The sequence below is a fragment of the Aethalodelphis obliquidens genome, unplaced genomic scaffold (genome assembly GCF_003676395.1).
Source record: "Aethalodelphis obliquidens isolate GAN/ISIS:26980383/991018 unplaced genomic scaffold, ASM367639v1 scaffold32, whole genome shotgun sequence".
NCBI classification, from domain to species: Eukaryota; Metazoa; Chordata; class Mammalia; order Artiodactyla; family Delphinidae; genus Aethalodelphis; species Aethalodelphis obliquidens.
The window spans coordinates 11,671,176-11,693,316 of NW_020837976.1; the positions used below are offsets into that span (position 1 = coordinate 11,671,176).

Genomic DNA, 22,141 nt, shown 5'->3' on the forward strand with positions numbered 1-22,141 from the left:
CTGGGGAGAGTGTTGGGAAAATTGAAAAAAATGATGCTGGGAAAATTGAAATTGGAACCATATCTTACACTGCTCACAAAAATTAGCTTGAAATGTATTAAAGACATACAAGAATACCTGATACCATAAAATTCCTACAAGAAAATAGGAAAATCTACTTAACATTGGTTTGGGCAATTATTTTTTTGGATATGACACCAAAAGCACAAGCAATAAAGGCAAAAATCAACAAGTGGGACAACATCAAATTAAAAAGCTTCTGCACAGCAAAAGAAATCGTCAACAAAATGAAAAGGTAAACTACAGAATGAGAAAACATATGTGCAAACCACATATCCGATAAGAGGTTAATATCCAGAATACAAAAATTCTTACTCAATAAAAACAAAAAAATACAATCCAATTAAAAAACGGCTCCCTGACTTGAGACTATACTACAAAGATATATCCATCAAGACAGTATGGTACTGGCACAAAAATAGAAATATAGATCAATGGAACAGTATGGAAAGCCCAGAATAAACCCACACACCCATGGTCAATTAATCTATGACAAAGGAGGTATGACTTTACAATGGAGGAAAGACAGTCTCTTCAATAAATGGTGCTGGGAAAACTGGACAGCTACATGTAAAAGAATGAAATTAGAACATTCTCTAACACCATACACAAAAGTAAACTCCAAATGGATTAAAGACCTAAATGTAAGGCCAGACACTACAAAACTCTTAATGGAAAACATAGGCAGAACACTCTCTGACATAAATCGCAGCAATATCTTTTTCAATCCATCTCCCATAGTAATGAAAATAAAAACAAAAATTAAAAAATGAGACCTAATTAAATTATAAAGCTTTTGCATAGCAAAGGAAACCATAAACAAAATGAGAAGATAACCCACGGAATGGCAGAAAATATTTACAAACAATGAGACCGACAAGGGATAAGTCTCCAAAATTTACAAACAGCTAATGTGGCTTAATACCATAAAAACAAACAACCCAATCAAAAAATGGGCAGAAGACCTAAAGAGACATTTCTCCAAAGAAGACATACAGATGGCCAAGAGCCACAAGAAAAGATGCTCAACATTGCCAGTTATTAGAGAAATGTAAATCAAAACTACACTGAGATATCTCACACCAGTCAAAATGGCCATTATCAAAAAGTCTACAAACAATAAATGCTGGAGAGTGTCTGGAGAAAAGGGAACCCTCCTACATTGTTGGTGGGCATGTAAATTGGTACAGCCACTATGGAGGACAGGATGGAGGTTCCTCAAGAAACTAAAAATATAGCTACCATATTATCCAGCAATCCCACTCCTGGGCATATATGCAGAGAAAAACATGGTTCAAAAGGAAACATGCACCCCAATGTTCATTGCAGTGATGTTTACAATAGCCAAGACATGGTAGCAACCTAAATGTCCATTCACAGGTGAATAGATAAAGAAGATGTGGTACCTATATACAATGGTACTAAGCCATTAAAAACAATGAAATAATGTCATTTTCAGCAACATGGATGGACATGGAGATTATCATATTAAGTGAAGTAAGTCAGACAGAGAAAGACAAATATCATATGATTTCGCTTATATGCAGAACCCAAAAAAGTGATACCAATGAACTTATTTACAAAACAGAAACAGACTCACATATTTAGAGAATGAACTTAAGGTTACCAGGGGGGAAAGGTGGGGGGGGGGATAGATTGGGAGTTTGGGATTGATATGTACACACGGCTATATTTAAAATAGATAACCAACAAGGATCTACTGTATAGCACAGGGAACACTGCTCAGTATTATGTAACCACCTAAATGGGAAAAGAATTTGAAAAAGAATAGATACATGTATATGTAAAACTAAATCACTTTGCTGTACACTTGAAACCAGCACAATATTGCTTATCACCTATACTCCTATAAAATAAAATGTTAAATAAAAGGACAGAGGAATGAAATAGACATTTTTCCAAAGAAGACATCAAAATGGCTAACAGGTACTTTCAGATGCTGAATGTCACTTATCAACAGGGAAAGGCAAATCAAAACCACCTCACATGTGTCAGAATGGCTGTCAAGAAAACAAGAGAAAACAAGCATTGGTAAGGATGTAGAGATAAGGGAATCCTTGTACATTGCTGGTGGTAATGTAAATTGGTTCAGTCACTGTGCAAAACAGCATGGAGGTTCCTCAAAAAATTAGAACTATCATATCATCCAGCAATTCTACTTCTGGAAATCAAAACAGGAAATTGAAGAGATATAACCACTTCCATGTTTATTGCAGCAATATTCACACTAGCCAGATGTGGAAACAACCTAAGTGGTGTCTGTTAATGGATGAATGGATAAACAAGTAGTAGCATATACATATAAACTACTTGTTTATATACCATTACTTGTGTATCCATATATATATATACACACACACACACATATATATATATATACACACACAATAGAAAATTATTCAGCCACGAGAAAGAAGGAAAAATATTTTTTTGTGCATGTGAAGGGAGATGGGATTGATGAAATCAATCCATGGAGGTCAATGTCCTCCTCCAATTTCTCATCTTTGTTTTTAAGTTGCAATGAAAGCAAATTAATATTTTACAGGAAACAGAAGAAATCATGGGAACAGGCCATCGTTGGACAGAGTGGTGGAGAATAGCCCATGGAAGATGAGGATATGAATGAGGTGATTATTATAAACACAGAAGAATATGTCTGCACACCAAAAATAAATATAGTATGACTTTTCTCCTAATTATAGACACACTGCGTTTATAAATATGTTTTCAGGAACTGTGTTAAGAAAACATGATTATTCCTACCATATTTCTTCAAAGAACAATGAAGAGAAATTTATATTGCCAGAAATAGGAACCAGAAAAAAAATCCCTAGAGTAGTGTACAAGCTACCTATAGATACATTCAGAGTACTGAAGAGGATTATATTCCCTAATGGGCTTAAATTACCAGAAATAATTTGTTTCTCCCTGTGATCATAGCGATATTGGTCAGAATGTTAGTCATGACACATTTAATTTTGTAATCTTTTGTTCTGGGTCTGAGTGAGTGGACCAAATAGCAGCTCAGGAGGCAAAGTTGCACTGTGTGAATGCACAAGTTCTAGCACTTGTACCTGGATGGGAGAAAGGGTTTCAGAAAAAGCCTTTGTATATTAGTCAAGAGCCAAACGTCATTTTAAATGACTGTGTGCCTTGAAATCACAAAAGGAAATATTAGCATTCTAATTGTAATCATACTTGGAATTTGAATTTTTTAACATGCAAGAGAAAAAAATAAGGCAACTCTGGCTTTCCTACGCTCTTAGGCAGACTCAAGATCTCTAAGGAGGCTAAGGGAGCAGCCCGGTGCCTGTTTCAGAAAGGTGCATCAATACCTGAACCCAGGAAGGAGGAATATAGAAAGTAGCTAATTCAATTTCCATATAGAGAGTGGTATTTCTGACTTCCTAGAAAAGTAGAACATTCTGAACTCCCCAAGAGACCTCCTTCCTGGAGCTGAGGGCTGGCAAGGCCAGGAAATTTTAACTGGTTTGTTAGAGAGATTACCAGAGGACATATCAAAGTTCAAAGGAGGTTGTTAAGAAAAGCAGCCCAAGCCAGCCATAATGAACTCATGCCACCTGGAAAGCCCCTGAATGGTATACCAGCAGGCTCAAGAAGAAAGGTCTGAGAATACTAACAAAGTCTTTTCTTTCCATCTCTTCAGTGAGTAGGCACAAACACAAAATTCTCAAGAGGGTCTTAAGAGTACATAAGATCCATTTTACTGCAGAGAACAGGCTTTTAGAAAGCTTCTGCCAGAAAGGCCTGATCAATATTGAGCTATAAAATCAATTACATGTGCTGGGCAGTCCAGGGAAAACACAAGGTCACTCACCTCTCTTTTCAGAGCCCTTTCTCTGAGGCTCCCTGATCTACAGAAACCTGCTGGAAGATATGAGGGCTCAGTCAGATAAACTGAAAGATGCTTCATTTTATTTTGCAGATAATTCATATCATTTTCCAGCAAATGGTTAACATAATTTCCAAGCATTAAAATTTACAAATAAGCATCATCTCGCTGAAACTCTATGTGTCTCAATATACATGTGTGCAAAAAATTCAGTCTCAGTTGAATTCTAGGTTATTATTAGAGTATGTAGAAGAGCTAGAAAAACAGAATGAGCTCAGTGTCAAAATTGTGGTCACATTTCAAATATGTGGAGTTTAGGCTTGCTTTCTCTAAATGCATAATTACAAATTCTGTTACAATGAAATTCTCTAAAAATTTGTTTCTGGTTTTCAAGTAATCCCAGCCTATGCCAAAAGGTTTTCAACACCTATGTTACAAGTTATTATTAGCTCTTCTCAGACTGCTAAGATAACTGAAAGTTATTTAAAAGCTGAGTAGTTTGAATTAAAAGCATTACTATTTAAGAATCACCAATTAAGTTTTCATAAGTTTATTCACTGACCTCATTTAGTTCATTGAGGAGTGAATGATACATAATTAAATGCAAGGAGCCAATGAAATAAATGTAGAAAAGGTTTTCTGCAATAAGAAAGCCAACCAAGGGTCAATACAATGGTGTAGGTGAGACAATTAGAGCCTAGAGTCAGTGCTATTCAATAGAAATTTCTGTGGTGATTGAAATGTTCTGTGCTGTTCAATACAGTAGCCAATCACCACTTAGGCAGTTGAACACTTGAACTGTGTCCCAGTGTGACTGAGGAACTGAATTTTAAATTTTATACTCTGATTCAAATTCAGGTCATCAAAGGAACACACATGGGAGAAATGGACTTACTAAGAATAGTTACAATAATTTGGGCACAGGGATGGAAAAATCTCTAGATACAAATGAAGTTCCCACTATGTGCTGTAGAATACGCTTTGACAACTCAGTGAGGTTTACTGGAACTCTACTGAGATATAATAACTGCATAATCCCAATCATGTTGACTCCAATTAGATCACACAATTGCCTTTCTTCACATACTGTGTTATCATCATGTGGATCTTCCCCATTGTGTAAAGGACATATGAATTACCCAGAGGGCATTGCTTAACTTCTATGAACTATTTTAGGCTCTACTCTATAAAATCATGATCTACACAGTTTTACATAACAGATCTTATGTATTTTTCACACCCGAAACACCCAGCTGGTCTCCCGGAGCAAGATGGTTTTCTCTCCATGCATTTGCACTCCTTGTTTCCACATGGCTAGTGAGCCAGAACAAGTTATTAAGGAGGTAAGGTCAAAGTAAAAAGTATACCTTCCCAGTTCCCTACATAACTATGTTAAACATTTCTTTCCTGAATCAGAGGACTTAAACTGAATACATTTTAAAACAGAACATACATGGGTATTTCAAAATATTTGTCGCAAATATTTGATATGAAATACTTTTCTTCCAGTATTGTGCTCTTTGGAGTATTAAGGGGAAAAGACAACAAACACTAAGAAGATATCCTCAACTTCAACTGATTTTCCCCATGCTCAATTAGATTTAATTAAGTTCTCTAAAGAGGCACAATATTTTATTGAAATCATTTCTTTCACTGAGTCATTCATTTATCCATTTACTATTCATTGAGCCATAATATAAGATGGTTACCTACTGACACTGATGATATGATGGTCAGAAAAAGTTACCTTGCTTGCCCTCAGACTGTACAATCTAGCATAAAAAAGAGCACATAATAGGTTAAAAAAAAAGAGGTATGCCTACAGTATCATGGGGACATAAAGGAAGTAAAGTTAATGGGTGAAGCAACCAGAAAATAATCATAGAGAAGGTAATAGCTGATACAGATCAGGTGCAGGGGAGGGCATTTCTGCGTGAGATAACCTCAGAAACAATAATATCTGTGGGGTTGAAGAATTCACTCTTAAATAATTAAATATGAGGTTTCTTGGGATACCTGGATCAAGCTATGTGGCAGACAACTGGATATAAAATCTGAAGCTCAAGGCAAAGCATGGGGGAGATTATGCAGCTTCTGGCACATTCTGAAGTTGAAACCATGAGAGCTAGTGGGCGCTCCTTTGAGCAGTGTGCAGAACAAGAGGATTAAATTGACGAGGGAAGGATGCTAGGAGAAACCCAGCAGGGAAGGGCGTGGGTCGAGGGAAAGGACTCAAGGCAGCAGGAGAAGAATTATCTGGTGATCAGGTGACATGGAAGCCAAGAGAGTGGATGTTTCAAGGCTCTAGTTATCGACAGATTCAAATATACCCAAGACATCTGGTAAGATCAAGGGCAAAGAGCATTTTTAGTTTGGCCATAGATGGAATCACTGATAGACTCAACCTGACCAATTTCAGCCAAATGTTGGCATAAGCAAGTTACAGTGGATTGAAGAGTAAACGGTAGATGAGGAGTGAAGACAGTAAATGAACAGAAGCACGCCTTTGAAAAGTTCAGATGAGAAGTGATGTTTCAGAATGTGGATGCTGAGGGACAGCAACAGCCACATACCAAGCCAGTCACACTATTGTGAACCAGCTCTAGTGTGGTGGTGAATCTTACGGCCAAGCTCCTTTAGGCTCATAATTAGAGGCTGTGATCCAAAGCATCTTAACAGCTGACAATCCTCAATATTAGTGAGGAGCAAAGAAGATCACAGATATAAAGATTTGGGCAAACTAGAAATTGCTATACAAATGTTAGTTATTATGGTCATTACTACAATTTGGTCTTGTTAGATTGCGATCTGTGTATCAGCCCAGTTTACATGAGGGTTGAAAAACAAATCGAAAAGTCTGCCCGGTGGGGTTTGTGGAGAGGAAACATCAGTAGTTAACTTACGCATTTTGCATATAATTTAGACTCAATAGATCCAGTGGATGACTGCAGCGAACAATTGCCCTCTTTAGACAGCTCAATGTGAACTTCCTGATAGAAAGAAAGCATTCCAAAGTCCTATGTAATTGGATGTGATGATAATGGCAGGATTGGCTGCTTGCTTCTCATTTCAGTGGGATGATTTGAATAAGTTCTTTATAAAAACTGTAACTGCTGTCATTTTGATAACACTCCAACTTGAAAATTTGGATTGTTGGGTGCAGACCCTTGCCAGCTCTAAACAAATGGAGGTTGGCTAACAAAGAATTTGAAGCGCACCCTTTCCACGCTATGAAGTCTCCAACATGGGCAAGCTTTTACTATTGCTACCATATTCAAACTTAAGCAGGAGTTCATAGAACTCTTTGGAGTCTTCCTCTTTCACCCACAGAATTGTCAACTTCAACCACTGAGCCCTTTGCTTTATCTAAGATAAACCCTTCACCGTGCCATCCAATATATATCAGTAATTCTCTTTGTTTTTTTTTTTGACTTTGGCACTAGGTGTTCTATTTTTAAAAATTTATTCACTCATTAAGCCAATATGATTGAGCACTTACTATATTTCTGGCCTTATTCAAGGGATGAATAAGACAGAGTTCCTGCTTTCAAGGAGTGCACATCTATTTAGGGAAAAATATTTGAAAACACATGTCATAATACAGTGAGATAAGTGCTAGAATAAAGGTACATGCAGGAGAGTGATTAATCTTCCAAGGAGTGGAAGAGTGAGTGGCAAGGTAGAGTAAGGTTTCACAGAGGAAGTACGATTTAAATCAGTCTTAAAGAGTTTTGATGTTTAGACAAGAGGAGGAGGAATGTTTTATCTTTTTGATCTGTTAGTTTCTTAATGTCAGTGATTCTGCCTTATTCAACTTGTTTTCTCTTAATGCACCAGCTATAGATGGAATGTTTGCATCCCCCTCCCCCCACCAAATTCATTTGCTGAAATCTAATCTTCAGTGTGATGGTATTAGGTGGTAGGGCCTTTGGGAGATGATTAGGTCATGAGGGTAGAGCCCTCATGAATGAGATTAGTGCCCTTATAAGAAAGAGACCTCAGAGAGCTCCCTCATTCCTCCACTATGTGAAAGGGGCACAGTGAAAAGATGGTTCTCTATGGAACAGGAAGCAGACTCTCACCAGACAGCAAATCTGCCAGCACCTTAATCTTGGACTTCCCAGCCTCCAGAGCTGTGAAAAAATAAATGTCTGTTGTTTAAGCCACCCAGTCTATGCTATTTTTGTTATAGCAGCCCGAACAGACTAAGAAAGTACTTATTACAGTGAATTGAACATGAGAACCCCCAAATATTTGTTAAATTAAATCCAAATGTTTTTAAGGTATCCTTTTCCGTTCTTCTGCCTTCACATTCTTCTTGAACATAGTATAACCTGCAGAGTTCATGTTCTTATTACATTAGTTTAAAAGGTTCTGCAAATACTATATCTCTTTCAATCTTTGCCCTCCTGTTTATGCTACCAACTCAAATTACCTCCCAGTTTCTCCATTAATGGTCTGAATTCTGATTGTCTTCATCTGCTTTATAAATTAAGTCAGATGTGTAACTAATTCAACTTGGTCTCTTGAAAGTTGCTGCTCCCTTCCACACTTTTCAGAATATCTCTACAAATTCTAAAATTAAGTATTCTCAAACTTAGATTAACTGTAGTTGTCAGCCATCAGATATGATGTTGGCATCTCATATCATGCTAATCTTCTGCTATGCCTTTTTAGCTCTCAAGATTTATGTATATGTATATAGTTTTTTTCTCCACAGCTCCAAATCTGTTATAGGGAATGACTATTCTGATGTTTTACAAATGAAAAACTAAGCTAAAGATAATACCATGTTTAAAAGTCAGAATGTCTGGGGTTCCCAGAATTTATGAAGAAAGGCCCCAAATAAAGGGATTTGCAGGTCTGATCAATCTAGGTGCCCTCCTGTGGTTAAAAAAGCAAAAACTAAACAAAATCAAAACAGCAGGAGCCAATACCAGTGTTACAGGTAGAATGTGTTTTTGAGAAGAAATGTTATTTAAAGCTCCTTCACAACATGAAATTAACCATTTGCCTTGCTACCAGTACTATAGCTAGAGTCCTTTCTCAAACATGAGCTAGAGAAACTCTCTTGGGTTTAAGCCTAAAGTTGCTATTTGCTTAGACTAGTCTTTGCCTTTCTTTTTTTTTTTTTCTTTTTTCACTCAATTACACTCAGTCCAAGGCCATTGCTCAAAAAAAGCCGCCTCATTTTAAATTTGCTGCATGCCATTCTGGTTATTCTCTTACTCCGGTTTCTTCTCAGCAATACACGATCTGAATTGCTCAGAGTTGTTCTTTGTTGTGTCTTTAAGAGATCTTTATCTCACCATACAAAAAGTCAGAAGATGCATTAACTAAACACCCAAAAAGTCAACCTGTGTGAGCAAGTCATCTAATTTTCCTGGCCTGTTTCTTTCTTAATAGCCTTTAAAAAATAAAGACGTTGCTATTAAATTATTTTTCAAGTCCATGTAGATTCTATCATTCTATGGTGCTGAGGTTTTTTTTGGGGGGAGAATTATATACAAGGCAGACCTCATCACAGCACCATAGTACCTACATTGAAACGACAAATTTATAAAAAGTGTTTTCTAATAAAACTTTCTATAAAAACTGCTCACTTATATGGCTGCATACCTGGAACCTATGCCAGATTTCCTATGTGGCTTTTGACCATCACTGAACAATACAACTGGGGACTGAATACCAGTGTATTGTGATTACATGTGTGTGGGTATATGTACGTGCACTGTGGTACATGCTTCAAGGGACAAATTCGGGATGCTATTAGAGTTATGGCTATACCTGATCTAGACGTGGAGTTCAAGATTTAAAAATGAGCAATAAATGAGGGATGTAGGGGTAAAAAATGATCAAAGAAAACTTCAGGAGGGAGGACCCTGAGGCATGAAGAGCTGGGTAATGTCATTTTTCTAAGAACAATGACAGCCCATAGAAGGGCTTTAGATAATGAAGTAATATGATCAGGTTTTCCTTTTCTTAAAGATTACCTTAGTTTCTCTGTGGAGAATAGGAAGAAGGGCAAGCAAACTTTTGGAGCCCTACTCATTAATAATTCATAGCAACATTTTCTCTTTAATTTCTCTCTCAATTTTTACTCTTGATCGGAAGTTGCTCCAAAGTTCTCTCCTCTCTTCTCAAAAAAACTCTCTAAAAAATTCTCACTTCTGTGTTCAATCTTTTCCCTCATTGTATATATTTTCTTTCTCCTCACCAGTAGCTCCCTGCCTTTTTCATCAAAACACAACGCTTCCTCCAACTTGCTGAATAAATCAAAGGAGCAAAGTGGGCCATGAAATGTGCAGTCCCACAGGATCCTGCTCAGAAATGTCTCACGATTTGTTTAATGCTCTGTTGTCACCATCCTGAAATTCTTAACTCTTAAATAAGAGGCCCCACATTTTTCATTTGGCATTGGGCTCCCACAGTTACTTATTTATGGAGTAGAGATAAATTATTTTGGTTGTGTTTGAGTAAACATTTTTTCTATACTTTTTTTTTTTTTTTTGCGGTACGTGGGCCTCTCACCGCTGTGGCCTCTCCCGTTTCGGAGCACAGGCTCCGGACGCGCAGGCTCAGCGGCCATGGCTCACGGGCCCAGCCGCTCCGCGGCATGTGGGATCTTCCCAGACCGGGGCACGCACCCGCGTCCCCTGCAACGGCAGGCAGACTCTCAACCACTGCGCCACCAGGGAAGCCCCTGTTCTATACTCTTTTACATGTCATTTCCATGTCCAAAGCTTTGTCCAGTTCTCTTCACTTTTAGTATCAACATGATAACCTAAGTTACCATTGTCTTTTCCTGATCCTGATATTACATAAATAATTAATATTAGGCAAAATAGACTTTAAAACAGTTTCTAGATATAAATAGGGATATTTTACAATGATAAAAGCATCAATCCTCTGTCAAGAGGATATAACAATATAAACAATATCTGTACCTAATGACAGAGTGCCAAAATAAATGAAACAGAGCCGTCAGAATTAAAGGCAAAAATAAATAATTCAACAACAGTAGTTGGAGATCCCATTACCCTTCTTACAACAATGAATATGAAAAACTAGGCAGATGATCAACAAGAATACAGAAGACTTGAACAACACTGTAAACCAAATAGGCCTAATACCATTTACAAAATACCCTACTACCAATGGCAGAATATACATACTTCTTAGGTACACGTGGGACATTCTCCAGGATAGACCATAATCCAGGTCATTAAACCAGCTTCAATAAACATGAAAGGATTGAAATTATACAAAGCCATTGACAGAAGAAGTTTGGGAAATTCACAAATACATGGCAATTAAACAACATACTACTAAATAACCAATTGGCCAAAGAAGAAATGATACAGGAAATTAGAAAATACTTTCAGGTGAATGAAAGCAAAAATATAACATACCAAAAATGTAATGCAGATAAGGCAGTGCTTAGAAGGAAAATTATAGCTGTAAATGCCTGTATACAAAGAGAAAAAAAGACTTGGAATAAATATCTTAACTTTTCAGGTTAAGACACTGGAAAATAAGAGAAAACTAAACTTAATGTAAGCAAAATGAAGGATATAATAAATATGGGAGTAGAAACCAACGAAATAGAGAATAGAAAAGCCATAAAGAAAATCAATGAAACCAAATGCTTGCTCTTTGAAGAGATCAAGAAAACTGACAAACCTTTACCTAGAATCACCAAAGAAAGGGGAGGACACTCAAATAACTAGAATCAGAAATGACAATAGGAGCATCACTACTGACCTTACAAAAATAAAAAAAGATTATGAAGGAGAATTATGAACACTTGTATCAATAAATTAAATAACTCAGCTGAATGGACAAATGCCTGGAAATACACAAACTACCTACCTGACTCAAGAAGAAAGAGACAATATAAGTAGACCTCTAACAAGTAAGTAGAGATTGATTTAGGAATCAAAAACCCCCCAGAAAAGCCCAGGCACAGATAATATCAGTCCTGAATTCTACCAAACACATAAAGAATATCACTAATTCACAAACTATTCCAAAAAATAGAAAAAATATAGAATAATGTTTTAAGGAAAACATTCCATCTACAATAGCATCACAAAGGGAAATATTTAGCAATAAAATTAACAAAAGAAGTGTAAAACTCATACTGTAAATACTGTAAGACTTATTGAGAGAAATTTTAAAAGGTTGAAAGACAGCCCATGTTCAGTCTGTTATTTCCTCAAAATGTTAAACATAGAGCTACGACATATATGAACCAGCAATTCCACTCTCAGGTATATACCCCAAAGAATTGATAACACATATACGTTTATAGCAGCATTATTCATAGTAACCCCAAAGTGGAAAAAACCAAGTGCCCATCAGTTGAGCTAAACAATTGATGAATTGCTAAACGAAGTATGACATATCCATAGAATGGAATATCATTTGGCAATAAAAAAAATGAAGCATTGATACATGCTATAAGATAGATGAACCTTGAAAACATCATCTAAGTGAAAGAAGCCAGACACAAAAGACCACATATTGAATGATTCATTCATTTATATGAAATGTCCAGAATGGGAGAATTTCTGGAGACCGTAGATTAGTGCTTACCAGGGGCTATCACTTACTTCAGTACTCGCTTCCATTATATTCTATTACACAGATGGTCAGCTCATTGGTTTACAATGTGGCCTCTCACGTCAGAATGCTTGTGTCCAAATCCTGGCCCCTCCTTTTATTATTAAGGAGGGATTTTTGGCAAGTCACTCAACCCTCTGAGCCTCACAAAGTAGGTTTCAATCATGTTAGAAAAAAAGAAAGCGGTAGCTAGGCATGATTTTTTCAAGTGGGGGCAAGTTCAGTTTTATAAAAAATTTCCCCCAAATTGCAGAATATATCTCATAGAACTATATAAGGATTGAATGGAGACTACACTGAAACACCATAATGACACAATAGGTGGTAGTTATTGTTATTAATGTTCAATAACTTAATTTCCTAAGTGAACAATTTTTCAAATCTAAAAAATTTATGTCAATAAAATCTTTAGTGACAAAACTTTTTTTCCCCCAATTTTTTGATTTGGTGGTTAAGTTCTGAACTACCTACCAATTCTTACTTATATAAAATATTTAAAAAGAAGTGTTAGCATTTCCAGCTTTATGGGCTAAAAGAAGGCTTAGCTTTTGTTTACGTTTATGTTTTTTCTGGTCTTGGACTTGCTCTTTCTTGCTGATTTACTGTTCAAATAAAAATAAGAGTTGAAAACAGCTGAGAAGGCTCACTAGCTGGCTTTGGAAAAACTGAATATACACTTGAAACTTAATTTTTTTTCCTGAAATAAGTTGCTTTGTTTTTCTCTTCCACTTCAGGCACCCGTCTTTTGAGCTGGAGGGCAATTGATATAGACTAAATCTCAGTAATCCTGTCCTTACAGGACCTTTAATTTTAAGGCGGACCAAAGAGCCCCAGCCTTGCAGCAGAATCACTCCTGAATACACTCGGAGCATGGTTCTAGTATTGTAAAGGTAAGTAATTTTCTAGAGTATATACTCATTTGATACTAATAATGCAATTTTCTCCCAAATATATTAGAAGCTCATCAAGCCTAATTCAAATTTTCAAATTGGTCTTTGTTTCCAGGCATTTTCAGTGGAAATAGATAGGAAGTATGTTTTTCTTTTAAAACAAAACTACACTGAGCTCTCAATGATACTACCTATTCAAATACAAGATTATGGAGTTTTTGCTTAAACTTATTGATTTTACACCTGTATCTACTTTGCCCTCTGCTGAAAATCCCAGCTTTCGCTGATACAAACATAACTACAAATTTGCTTTAAACTATAATACACAGACAACAGTTCCAAAAGAATAATATCATTACTGAAAATAGTTTAAGGTTTTATCATAAGCTTTCATGCTGTGGTGTCAAATTATGACTTTCGAGATCACTTAGAAAAGTTCCTATCTATGGGGCTGTGCCAACCACTCATTAAACAGATAACGTCCATTTGCATAATTTTTCTTTCAATATTAGGGATTCTTAAAATCAGATTGTTTAATAATTATGTAAATACTCAAATTGTTTCAAAGTTAAATTTACAAAACAAAGTATGAAAACCAAGTATACTCAGAGAATTCTGGCTTGTATTCCTTTCTTCATACTGTTCCTCCCCCATTCCTGTCTCTATGTAAATTTAAAATATATATATATATCCTTCTTTAATGAATGTTAGCATACTATAAGTACTTTTCACTATCTGGAGTATATAAAGATACCTTACTTTTTATAGCTTCATGTTATTCTCTTATTTGGATGCACTATAATTGAATCAACTAGCCATCTCTTGATGGACATTTTTATTGGTAACCCTTTTTTGTGCATTTATAAATAACACGGTAACAAATAGCCTTCTGCATATGTCTTCTTGTATTTTTGCCAGTGTATCTTTGAGATAAACTGCTAACAAGAGATTCCTAAAGAGACTGCTAGGTCAAATGGTAAATGCATATTTAATTTTCCTAGATATTGTCAAGTTTACTTTAAATTTCTGTATTTCTGCAAGCAATGCATGAGAGTACTCATTTCCTCCATAGCATTGTCAAAGGAATATTCTGTAAATATTCAGACTTTTGTTAATCTGACAGAAGCTGCATTTCTCTTATTAGGAGTGGGTTTGAGTAGCTGTATTTAGGGGACATTTGCAGTGCTTTCTATGAGAATTGTGTGTTCATATTTCTAGCCTTATTTTTTAAATATTCAGTTTTGAGTATTTCTTTCTTTTTAGAAGACCTTCATGTATTGGCCTACTAACTCTTTGTAGTATAGGAAGCTAATAACTTTTTAGTTTATCACTTAATTTTTACTTTATTTTTTTTTGTCATGCAAAAGTTGTGTGTGTGCATGTGTCTAATTAAACTTATTTTCCCCTGGATTTTAAGTATAGTTTAGGAAAGCTTTTCCTACAACCCAGTTATAAAAAGTTCACCCATATACTGTATTCCTAATATATGTATGGCTGTATATTACACATTTGGAATTTATTCTGGTATATAAGCTCAAGAAATTCCTAAAAATTTACCAAGCATGAGCCCATACAAGCTGGTTCCAGCATACCACTCACTGCTGGTGGGACACGCCATTGTCACTGACAAGCTGTTGGCTGGAGATACATGGATTGTTTCTGTGTGTTGTTTCAATTTGTATCTTCTTAGGTATAATGACTGTGTATATTTCATCAAGTCAATAAAGTTCCTGGTGCCTCAAATTTTCCAAATTAAAAACCTCTTCGAACATTGAGAAAAGGTGTCATTATTTTTGACGAACAGTATATTACAACTTCAAGGAAAGAATGTATAACTATTTGGTAAAAAATGTTCTATTCTCTAGTTGAGATTTTTTGAATATAAAACAGCAATCATTCAGTTGCATAATAGCTGCTACTTTTAGAAACAGCAACTGAATAGGGAGATGTCCTTGTAGGGAGATGGACATTATGTGTTAAATGGTCTTGTTTTTCACAGATTGGCACTGACTACTGCTTATAACACTTCATTCAATTTTTTTTCCTCAGCTTTAGGGAATTTAATAACTCCAAATGGACACAAAAACATAATATGTAATAAAGACTCACCACTACTAGAAGCATCGTTCAGATTTAGCAGTCCCCCTCCGAGCCCTCTGTAACTATGGTAACTGTAGGTCCCATTTCCGTTGATGTACAACACCTCCTGGGAGCCTGAAACAGCTGAGGTTGAGTAAGTGCCCTGGGCCGCCTCTGGTTTACACTGTTTGTCAGCTGGAGCAGATTCATCCTGCAATGACAATAGCATTTCATTATTTATCAAATCACTGTGCTATTTCACCTTGAACAGGACTATCTTATTGTTATCTACATGTCTGCATTGAACAAGAAGAAAAATATAGTCAACGTTAAGTCAGTACATAAGAACATTTTCAATAACTTTGCTAAAAACTAAAAAAAGGAAAGCAAAGTAACAATGTGAGACAGATTGGAGATGGAGCAATTTGCAATTTCCAACTGAATTTAAAATTACGTGAAGAGAATTGTTCACAATAGCCAAGAGAAGGAAGTAACCTAAATGTCCATTGACAAATGAATAGATAAAGAAAATATGGTATATAAATACAATGCAATATTATTCAGCCTCAAGAAAAGAAGAAAATCCTGTCATCTCCTACAACACGGATGAACCTCGAGGACAATGCTAAGTGAAATTAGCCATCACAAAAAGATAAATATTGCATAATTCCACTTATTTTCGATAAATTAGTCAAGCACATAGAATCAGAAAGTAGAATGGTGGTTGCAACGGTCTGGGGGAGGGGGAAGTGGGGAATTGTTCACTGTGTGATTCAGTCATGCAGGATTGGGGGAGTGGTTCCGGGGGAGAGGGATCCGTTGCACAAAAATGTGCATGTGGTTGACAATATTGGAAATTGTTGGGAGGGTGAACTTTACATTAAAATTTTTTTTTAATTTTAAAAAGAACTAGTTAGGTTTTAAAAAATTACATGAAGAGAAATAACAATTTACAAATAAATTTGCAAAAATTGGCTTTCTTGAAATTCCTTTTTTTTTTTGTAGTCTGCTCTCTCATATGCTCTCTCTCTCTCTTTTATTTTATGGCTATAGGAAAATTTATTGTGTGCTGATTCCACACTAGGCCCATTACATGCATCACAACAGCCTGACAAAGACTTGAGTAAACCCAGGCTTTTCTGCTTGTTTTTCTTTTCTTAAGTTGCGCTGGTGTCTACAAACCATGCTTCAAAACTTCTAACCAATGAAAGTTGTATGGACACAAATTATAATTGGCAATAAACTGTATATATGTTCATAGCAAAACAGATTGAATGAATTTCCCTTCAACTTTGAGTTTATAAAGTCTAAAATATATACAACATATATGACTTGTCTACTGCATTCTTCATCAATTCTTCTTTTTTTAATTTCTTTTCTTTTTAAAGAAGGAATTAGAAACAGATTTCTAATAAATTCTTAAGAATGTTTTTCATAATCAGAAGTATTTTTCAGCTTATATATTTAGAGTGCATGTTTAGGGAAACAAACTTTCAAATACATTTTTTTTGTGTGTGTGTGGCATCAAGTACTGGAAAAAGAGGAAAAGTGAAATAAGTTTGCTCTATGGACCCAGTAGTATTGCTACAGCCAGAGATATTCTAATCTTTCATGTAGTGAAAGCATTGCCATGACTATCAGAACTATGCAGTTATGACTTTGCTCTTGTTCTTCTGATCTTTTCAACTATAACTGACCTATTCAACTCTATTACACTCAGCTGTAGATCTTAGACATGTGATTTATAAGCTTTTCATCTTTTCATTTCTAGGTAAGATTATGAAATATACAGCAAAATTCCTCAATGTAAATTAAACTGAAAATAAGAATTTTCCTAGCATTGCCCTTAAAAAAAAAACATGAGCGGACGTAAATTGGTATATGAACTAGAAAGTCTAATTGTAATTCCTTGCATTTAAACCTTAGAAATCCCTGTGAAGGTAAATTACTTTAGAATAACACTCTTTCCTGGGAGAAACTGCATTAAAGAAGGGACCCATATACAATCAGATTTTATTGGTATCACTGGCTTTACTATTTAGTCTGGGAAGACAGCAAGTTCCAGATTTTTTTTTTTCTTAAAACTGTAAGTTGGTCTTTGCTAAATACCCAACAGTGGTGGGTTTTAGACTGTGGTTCTCTACCAAAGAAGATAGGGGGCCTTCACCAAATTTACCATTTGTAATATGGACTTTTCCTAAAGACATAACAATATATATGTTTTGGGGTTTTTTGGTACTATGATGAAATTTTATATTACAAATAGTAAGGGAGCTTAAATACTCTGATATTGAAGATGATATTTCTAGGAATCTTTGGTTGCTGGAAGCATGTGCCATAATAAGTAGGTCTAAGGTAAATAATTATAATAATTACAGTGCTACTGTGAAAAATAACTATTAATAAAGCAACATTAGTGGTACAGAAACACAGCAACGATTCGAATTTTAGAATCTGTAACCAGCTGTCTTTTAAATGGCATGTTACAATGACCGGGTGAGTGAAAAATGGTCTAACCAATGATGATTACCCCTCAGGCAGTATCCAAAAGTCTTTCATAAAGGTACAGTGAAATGGTCTCCCATCTATAAGTGCTCATCTCCTCCTTGCCTGGGGACAGATTAATATGTGTATTTTATATATATATATATATATATATATATATATATTCTTCCATACTAGAATACAGACATATTTTACATATTTATTGCTTGTGAAATTAGCAAAGCTGATCAGAAGACTGATAGATGAATCTGTGATATTTACATGGGTGAACTTTTTTCACATGTATAACTTCTATTTCCTATAAAGTAGTACATCTCAAACTACTCTCCATGGCTTCTGGGGAAATGCCTCAGAGTCTTCCCGAGACTATGGGACAAGGGCATAGAGATATGCTTTCATATTATGTCTTTCCTCTTTACCCAGACGAGCAGCTCTGTCTGCTGTCTTCTACACTCATAAAATCACTGCACTTAAAGCATTATGAAAAAACACTGGGCTGTGCAGTATTCTTTCTGTAGAGGCATGTAGCCATTGCAACTCTGAAAGAAGGCAAATTATTCAATACTTCAAAGCAAGTTTGAGGTTCTTGAGAAGGGGCTAGCCTCAAACCCTCAAACAATTCTACCACTAGTGTAACTTCCCAGTTTCCTGATAGAAAACAACTTGGGGAGCATGATAAAATTTGAGTCTCTTGTTTGAGAAAACTCATGGCTATTATGATACATACCCAGTTTATTTTTCTGTGTTTGGAAAATGAAAACAGAATATACTCGCAGGAGAAGAGTTTCTTAATGATGAAGAAAAAGGGAGAAGGCATTGTCTCCACAATGTTTTCTCTCTGATTCTTTGTATGATAGAATTAATTTGTATTATTAAACGTGCTATTTTTTAAATGTGCCTCTGTCTTTTCATTATTAACTGTTATTACAAACCACAGTAACTGCACTGAGCAGGCAAATCATTAATCCTATTAATAATCAAAACAGGCCTTGTAGGGAGTCATTTGTAGTCAAACACAGATTTGCACTATTAATGTTTTGGCAGTCCACTATATGTTGAGAAATACAATGTATGAAAATCCCAGTAATATCTGTGCTGTAGTGTATTTTGGGGAGAGGTTTAATATGAAGTTAATTCATGTTTTTCTTGTGAATGATTACTATTGTTGGTTTCAAAGAAAGCATAAAAAAATAAGTAAATGACATAAAAAAATAGATATCCCCTGGAGTCACATTTCATCTCTGTAAGCAACGTTTAATAAACATTAGTTCCTAAAGTCCTCAAATTTGACAGCTTGCTCCCGAGGTTGCTGTGAAGATTATTTTCAAAAGAGAATAATATTAATATGCTACAAGATTGCACATCTAGGCAATGAAATATATTTTATTCATCAAAAACTAGAAAAAATCCTATCCCAGATGTTACTAGACATATTTCAAATTTTCTTTAAAAAATTCCATTGAAAAAGAGAGCATCGATATGATGGGATGACCATCAGCATTGCACTAGATAATACAGAGTTGTTTTGATTCAGATTTCTTTCATTAAAAATATACAACAGATGAAAGAAACAGTTACGGTGACTTTTATAATTAGGCTTTGGACTTATCAATAGATATTTCCTTTATGTATATAAGTATGCACCTCAAATTTAGGAAAAAATTGGGCTTAGAATAGGAAGAGGGATTACTTACAGATGGATGGCAAGATTGGAATGATTTAGAAGAGTAGGCATTGTCTACTCATTACCCTCTCATCCACACACTATTTGGGAAGAGTGGTTTGTACTCCATCCGTAGAAACTGGAAAGGACAAACTTGAGTTTGCTGAACCTGATCTGGTACTTGGACCGTACAGATTGAATTCCTAACTTACTTCAGCTGCCTAAGGAATCCTTTACTCAGGTACCTTACATAGACATGTTTTTCAAAATTAAATGTGACTGGTTCCACTCAACTTTTTGACAATAGGCTTCCAAAAAAACATTGCTTTTATATCTCCCAAGAATTCCACTTTTTCTTAGCTTTTATATTCTCTACCATCTGTTAAATATGCTGTATATTTTCATTAACTTTTCTCTGCCTATAAAGATTATCAGAAAATTCTAGTAAAATTTTCTGCTTGATTCAATAATCCAGATACCTTTCTTCTGTTTGCCTTTTACCTTACATTGTTATAGCAATTGGAGTTTGCAAGGCATTTTTGCATCAATATGGAATTACATTTTTAGTTCATCACTGAGATGGTCAGGGTACCAGTGATGCACCTTTTTAAGGTAAAAAGAAAAACTTGCATAGACCTCAAACAAGCTTATCACTGCAAAATATTAAACACGTGGATAATTCAGGCATCAATTTGCCTGAACTTTCTATTGTTACTAGACTTCTCCTAACTTTACATGTTCTTTGTAGTCTGTCTATAGAAGCATTTTTACTTTAAATTACTGCTCTAAATGTCCTCTTTGCTCTTCAAGTATGGATGAAGGGAGGGAGTGCAATTTATTTCACATATAAACTGCTGGAAAACATCTCTACCTTCTTCTTCCACTTGATAGCAAGTGTTCCAGAACTAAGCACATGTGGCTAAGAGTTTCCAGGGAAATTCATAAAAGATCTGAGAGAACCAGAGCTCTAATTTAAACTGCTTTCCTGCTAAGAAAAAAAAAACCAGTCTGCACTAGAAGTAAATGTGATTATTACTTGGGATGAGGAGAAGTGATTTATGATGCCATCAAAACACACACACACACAAACACTCACACATATAACACTCAGGGAGTAACTTCTTTCATATGGTGAAGAGTATCCATACAGTCTCCACTTGTTGGCCACACAAATGATTAAGATGCCAACACAGAAGACTGTTCTTTGCAAAGACGCTCCCAAACTCACTGAGAAAGATAATAAGGGAAGACATGTTTTGACTAAATCTAAGTAGCCTAATAATAAGATCTGAAATAACAGAGAAAACAGATTTGGTTACCGACTTAAGAAACCGAGATAATAGCAGGATACCTTTCACCTAGAGTTTTATCAGTGTTCCCAGAATAGGTTATGTTAACAAACTCTCTTTGTAGCAATATTTACACACACACACACACACACACACATACTGACATGATTTTATAAACAATAAATGCTTCAGAACTATTGACTTAAAGAAAAATACAAAATAAATACAGTCCTCAACCTGATATGTAAGGATACATGGCTGGCAAGAAGTAACCCAGTAGCTGGCAAAGCCATCTACTCTAAAATTCTTCCTGATGGGCATAAAGTTTTGTTAGTAAAAACAAAAGTAGAGACTTAGCACTCTTAAATTACAATCTTAAATGTAACACTACGCTATTTAGTTACTGACCAAAAAAAATCAAATTTAAAAAACAGATCTTTTTTTCTATAGGTTTCTAACACTTAATTTTTAGTTCCGTTGTTAATATGACCAAAATGAAAATTTAAATATAATGTTCCTTTGAGGTCCTAAAATCTGATTGCAGATATAATTTTTTTGGTCATCGGTTTCATATGTGTAGCATAATATTTTTCACCTCAGAAAAATCAGTTTTAACAAAGCAGTACCAAATCGGTATTTTTCACATTAAATTGTAATAAATGTTATGAATAAAAAAGATTTTCTTCTAATCATAGTATCTTTGTTTCTCCTGAGTTCTCATCTTTTCGTTATTTTTTTTAATCTACATTTAAAACAACTCAAAACATCTTTTACAAAAATCCCTTTATTTGCAGTTGGGCTCTTTTGATTAAAAAAAAAAACAACTTCCTTAAATCATTTTTTTCTTAATCCCCTTTAACACAATATTCCCTTTTGGTAAAATAGTTGCAATACTCTATCTGGTGATTCTATGGCAGACATGGTTTCTGATATTACCTATATAACTGTTACTCTCAAATTCTCATTTCCAGTTTCTGCCTTCCCTCTGAGGTTCATGCCTTGCATTTCCCATTATTCAGTTATGTCCATTTAACACTTTGAAATTAAATTTCTCTTTCCTCCAGACACCCCTTGCAAAAAATTTTAATTAAAAATAAAAACAACACCTGTTCTATTACCAATGTTTCTTGTTCGAGTTACTGCATCATGTCAAGAT

General features: G+C 35.3%; 1 protein-coding gene across 12 annotated transcripts in view; it reads right to left on the reverse strand.

The window, feature by feature from the left end:
• The window catches only part of NOL4 (nucleolar protein 4), a 394,743-nt gene that overhangs the window by 37,490 nt on the left and 335,112 nt on the right, over positions 1-22,141 (reverse strand). For 11 of the 12 annotated variants that reach the window (XM_027127706.1, XM_027127705.1, XM_027127703.1 and 8 more), the window contains one exon: positions 15,559-15,739. The exons of the other annotated variant lie outside the window; for it this stretch is intronic. In XM_027127706.1, the coding sequence (XP_026983507.1) occupies positions 15,559-15,739 (181 nt within the window). The remainder of the gene's footprint in view (positions 1-15,558; positions 15,740-22,141) is intronic. 12 annotated transcript variants of the gene reach the window in all.